The sequence below is a fragment of the Neltuma alba genome, unplaced genomic scaffold, assembly GCF_004799145.2.
Source record: "Neltuma alba isolate B1F8T4 unplaced genomic scaffold, ASM479914v2 tig00011033_pilon, whole genome shotgun sequence".
Classification (NCBI taxonomy): Eukaryota; Viridiplantae; Streptophyta; class Magnoliopsida; order Fabales; family Fabaceae; genus Neltuma; species Neltuma alba.
This window is the reverse complement of record NW_021635784.1, coordinates 345,091-350,685: the sequence shown is the minus strand read 5'-3', so window position 1 is coordinate 350,685 and position 5,595 is coordinate 345,091. Positions and strand designations below refer to the sequence as shown.

Here is a 5,595-nt window from a genome sequence, read left to right as displayed (position 1 = left end):
AAAAGGAATTTTGATGCACATTACGATTCACAAAAAAAAGAAGATAAAAAGGCAAATAATGAGGATAATGCACCAATGATTGCGAATCCATTTTTGCATTTGTGGATGAGATTCCATTTCATTGCAGCAACGATATGTGGATGTTATTGCCAGTTCACTGTATAATTATCACTAGTCAACATCTGATTTTATTGATATTTTGATTGTAAGTTTTATTCAGAAAAAGACGCACATACACACACGAGCATGCATCTATACGAAATAGGAAATAATGAGATATAATGGCCAAAAGCTCTGATTTGTGTCGGTGTCAAGAGTGAGAATATGGAAGGAAAAGAAAGAGTAATGAAGTTGGGAAGATCACTTCTGGTACCTTCAGTTCAGGAATTAACGAAGGAGGGTTTAAGCAAAGTTCCTGAAAGATATGTGCGTTGTGATCATCATGAACATGATTCTTTATCTCTAGACAATACCGACAATTATTCTCTTCAAGTTCCTATAATCGATCTCTCCAAGTTATCTTCTCCAAATTTCAAGGCCTCTGAGCTTCAAAGACTTCACTTTGCATCTCGAGACTGGGGCTTCTTTCAGGTCTCTTTATGTTATATCTTAATCTGTTTACCCATCTCCCTCTCTCTCCTTAGCTCTATCTCTCTCTTCTCCTGACATCTGGCTCTCTCCCTCCTCCTCCCCTCCCTCACTCTCTTGCTTTCATTCTATCTCTCTCTTCCCCTTAATCTCTTGCTCTCTCTCTAGTCTATACCTTTCTCCTTCACTCTCTCACTCTCGCTCTAGTCTATCCCTTTCTCTCCTTTACTCTCTCACTCTCGCTCTATTCCTCACTCTTTTGTGCTCTGTCTCCCCCCCCCCCCGCTCTCCCTCTCTCTATATTTCTCTCCCCCCTCCCCTCACTCTCTCGCTCTCACTGCTTCTCCCTCTCCCCTCTTCCCCCTCTCCCTCCCTGCCCCCCCTAACACACACACACACTCGCACTCACCCACACTTACAGACGTCTTTTGCAAAACCTTTGTTCTAGATGCCAAATTATCCTTATTCATTTTTAGAAGTATTTTCTGCTTGTCAAAGGATAGACCTTTAACTTTGAGAATCTTATAGTTGAATTTTAATTTTAAAATGATTGAAATTAATTAGTTTAAGGTAATTTATATTATTTTAGAATGTGCTGAATTTCAATTTTTTATAGGAGGTAAATTATGTTTTATCATTATGAGAAATCAAATAGGTCTGGTTGAAGGTAATTTATATCATTTTAGAATTTTCTGAATTTCAATTTATTATGGGAGGTAAATTATGTTTTATCATTCTGAGATATCAAATAGGTTTGGCTGAAGGTAATTTATATTATTTTAGAATTTGCTGAATTTCAATTTTTCATGGGAGGTAAATTATGGTCTATCATTCTAAGATATCATATAGGTTTGGTTGAGAAAAATATTTGCACTACTACAAAAAGGTCTATTTTCATTTGTTCTAGAGTCCTTTTTTCATCTATTTAAGGGGAACATGAACAAAGAAGATGTAAATAGCAGTTAGAATAGACAAATATGTGGCCCCATATTCATTTGTTCAAGGGCCCCATACTCATCTATTTGGGCAACAGTGTGGGGCTCTATACTCATCTCATATATGAGACCAGACAATATACTTGTCTTGTCATGTGACCAGATGAGTATATGAGGCATATACTCATATGGCTTGACTAACCAAACAAGTATATGGACATATAATCATCTGTTAGGTTAAGTCAAACGAATATAGGACCTTTTTCTTCTATAGAGAATGAAAATGGATATTTTTGTAGTAGTGTTGTTTGAGAGGCTATGCAGAAGCCTTATATAGCACATCTATAGAACACAATTCTTTTCTAGAAAAAGAGTGTGAATATGAAAGTTAGTCTCCTACTATGAGAGTAGTACAAAGGTCTTGCTTGGTATGAAGTATTGAGAATGACAAATAAGGATTGAGATTGAGATTGGGATTGAGAGAGCCTATTAAAAGAGCATTTAGCATGATGGATTGCTTGTTACTTCAGATTAGGCAAACCCCCTCATGGTATTCCCCAATCTTAGCTAGTTACATGGATTTATCCAATCCCAAGTAACAAGTAATTCCTCATATTAAAAACTCTTTTAATGGGTTTTCTCAATCCTTACCTCTCATTTTGAATACTTCATATCAAATGAACCGAAGTTTCTTAAGTAATTTGTGCAATCATTAGGGTGGTAATCTAAAGCAATTTAGGGCCTCATTGGTTTCTTGTCTTTATAATTTTTTTAAAAATAAAAAAAAATAAAAATGTGTTTTTGGTTACTTGTTCTAGAAAAAGGTTAAAATTTGTTCTTGAAAAAAAATCAAAGGATCATTTTGGTGTGTTTTGTTACTTTTTGTTCTATGAATTTGGAGAAGAAACGAAGAATATTGTAATTTCAATAATGACAATCTTGCTAATTAATAAAGCAAATTATTCTTTCACCCATCATTAAGGCACCAAATGCCATCCTTTTTTATCTGAAGGCAATGGACAGCTTGGAAAATGAGTAACAATACTATGCAAGACTTGTTATAATTTTTAAAATTGATATTGCCATTGATATTGATGACGTAGGTGATAAACCATGGAGTGGAAGAGTCAATAGTTGAGAGAATGAAAAAGGGAATACAAGAGTTCTTTAATCTTCCAATGGAAGAGAAGAAGAAATTTTGGCAAACACCGGAAGACTTAAAAGGGTTTGGTCAAGCATTCGTGGTTAGCGAGGAGCAGAAGCTTGATTGGGCAGATATGTTCTATATGATAACTCATCCTCCTTCTTTGAGAAAGCCCCACCTCTTCCCCAACCTTCCTCTCCCATTCAAGTATCTCTCTCTCTCTCTCTCTAAGCTGGTAGGCATTACATTGACAGCGATTGAGGTTATAAATATTTACCTCTCTCTACTCTAACTGCGCAAAACTTCTTTGAAAATTTAGCCATATACCAATAATTTCTTGAACTTTAAAATTGATTTTTGAAAAACCTCTGTCAATTTTCCAATTTATGTAGATAATATGTGGTAATGAGTTAATATATAAGTGATTTTATATCTATATATAGGTTAATTAAAAAATGATTGATATTTAGAACACATTGTGTGGTGGCTATACTTGCAGGGATGACTTAGAGGCATATAGTGTAGAAATGAGAAAGCTAGCATTGAAGATTTTAGAGGAAATGGTGGAAGCACTGGGAATGGAGGAAAAAGAAATGAGAGAGCTATTTGAAGAAGGTTGGCAGTCTATGAGGATGAACTATTATCCACCATGTCCTCAACCAGAGCTTGTGAATGGCTTGAGTCCTCATTCAGACACAATTGGTCTCACCATCCTCCTTCAAGTCAATCAAGTTGACCAATGCCTTCAAATAAAAAAGGATGGCATTTGGTTGCCGGTCACTTTTCTCCCAAATGCTTTTGTGGTCAACATTGGTGATATGTTGGAGGTAATCAATTTTTATACCCCATCAGATTCTAATTGTATGAGTGAGATAACTAATTCACATATCCTAAATAAATTAATTAAATTAGTTACTTATAATAAATATGTGTTGATGTTTTCAAAATAATACTCCTTTTGATCAATTGCATTAGAAACTATCCCCATTGATAACAACTCTCTTTAGTATATGTAATCAATAAGACAGTTTGGAAAGAATTATAAATTAATTAGATAAAGCGGATTTATGTTTTATATTTAGAATTAAAAGAAACCTCTTAACTAGCTCCAGCATTTAAGACCAAAAGGACTACAATTATTTGAGAGTATTTTTCCTGAATCAGTTTAGCCTCTTTTATAATAAAATTAATTGATCGCAGTAAACCAAAAAAAAAAAAAATTAATTGATCGCATACTGCACTGATACTTTTCAGAAATAGACATAAACTCATATAGAATGCATGATATCACATGATATTCACATGTTATATGGGTGAATGTTTACTTGTTTATATGACTTGTTTTCTTTTTGGTCAAAAATTCCTTTTGGATTTTTGATGATAGGATAGGAAAAGGACTTTCGCTCCCCCCCCCCCCAAATGATCTTGAGTTCAACAGAAAACAAAGATATTTAATTATATAGTGTTATGGACATTATATATATTGACGTAAAGATCAAGTGGATTTAGATTTTACATCTAGGATCAAAGCAAATTCTTCAACCAGCTCATGTAGTATACTTCTGAGATCCTTAATGTAAGAGTTACTTGCCTAATTTGCATTGACTAATTAAGATAACTAAATAAATTACCTAATTTTAACAAATGTGACATGATCCTTTTAAAATATCCTTATTAACATGGTATTAGTTTTAAAAAAAAGTAAATATGAAAGATAAAATAGATTAAGGTATTAAATTTGAAATAAAAGACAATTTGCTATCTAGCTACTATATTTAGAACTGGGGAGCATTTAAGACTAGCTAGAGGGAATACAATCATTTGATAGTTAATTTTTGCCAAGAGTTTAGTCTCTTTTAGAATAAAGTTGATGGATCCCATATTGCACTGATACTTTTAAAAAATAGACACACTCTCAGATGCATGATACAACATGATGTACACGTTGTATGGGTGAATGTTAATTTACTTATTTATATGAGTTTTTTTTAAATCCTTTTGGATTTAGATGAAATAGGAAAATGAATTCAATAGAAAATAAACAAAGATGTTTAATTATATGTTTTGGATATATATGTTGATGCAATTTGGGTATAGGTTGTGACAAATGGGATTTACAAGAGCATAGAACATAGAGCAATGGTGAGCTCAGAGAAAACAAGGATGTCTATTGCAACATTCTATAGCCCAAAGTTGGATGGAGATATGGGTCCAGCACGTAGCCTAATTAATCCACAAAGGCCAGCTTTATTCAAAACAATTGGTGTGGCTGAGTTTGTCAAAGGTTTTCTCTCCCGCAAGCTCGCTGGAAAATCTTATCTTGATACCATAAGAATCCAAAATGATTAATTGAGAATAAAGGATATGATGCAAATTTGGAATACGATGTGTTCGCTTGTGGTCAGAGAATAAGCACGTCATGCTCTCATCTAGTGTCTGTATCTTGTTCAATACTTAGACATTGTGTGATGTACCTAAATAATATTTTAATGTGCAAATTAATGTTATATATAGGGTCGATGATATGGGTCGTTAGGCTTGCAAGTCTAATACCTCCGAGTTTGCGGTAGATTTGACTTGATAAAACACCAACTTGTTAGGGTGCGCTTGCAAGTCCAATACCTACTAATTATGGTAGATTTGAGTTGATGGAACGCCAATTCACTAGGGCGCAAGCTATTACAATCTACATATGCCAACTCTGACAAGTTGGCCTACTTTTTTTTTTTTTTATATAAATTTTCATTTTATGTTTACAATTTTTCACTTTTAGCAAAAATTATTGTTTTACAGTTAATTTAAACATAACTATGTTTGTTAGGAAATTGATAATATAAAAATAATCATATAAAATATATTATATATTCATGTTTACAAGTTTTGGGTTAATTTAGTTATATACCTTTATGAAAATATAAAAACAATTTG

The 5,595-nt window shown here is 33.3% G+C and overlaps 1 protein-coding gene across 1 annotated transcript; it reads left to right on the top strand.

Moving 5' to 3' along the window:
* Positions 1 to 297: 297 nt before the first annotated feature.
* LOC114760869 (protein SRG1) lies at positions 298 to 5,236 on the top strand. The gene is made up of 4 exons (XM_028950169.1): positions 298 to 591; positions 2,627 to 2,874; positions 3,167 to 3,494; positions 4,765 to 5,236. Exons 1-4 carry the CDS (start codon positions 325 to 327, stop codon positions 5,014 to 5,016), a joined length of 1,095 nt encoding a protein of 364 aa, XP_028806002.1. The 5' UTR covers positions 298 to 324; the 3' UTR covers positions 5,017 to 5,236.
* The last annotated feature ends 359 nt before the right edge of the window (positions 5,237 to 5,595 follow it).

What these genes read in the sequence shown, in the direction of transcription:
- LOC114760869 (XM_028950169.1), top strand. Translation starts at nt 325, where the DNA reads ATGGAAGGAAAAGAAAGAGTAATGAAGTTGGGAAGATCACTTCTGGTA. An exon ending in GAGACTGGGGCTTCTTTCAG is followed by an intron (nt 592 to 2,626) that starts GTCTCTTTATGT and finishes TTGATGACGTAG; the next exon opens with GTGATAAACCATGGAGTGGA. An exon ending in AACCTTCCTCTCCCATTCAA is followed by an intron (nt 2,875 to 3,166) that starts GTATCTCTCTCT and finishes CTATACTTGCAG; the next exon opens with GGATGACTTAGAGGCATATA.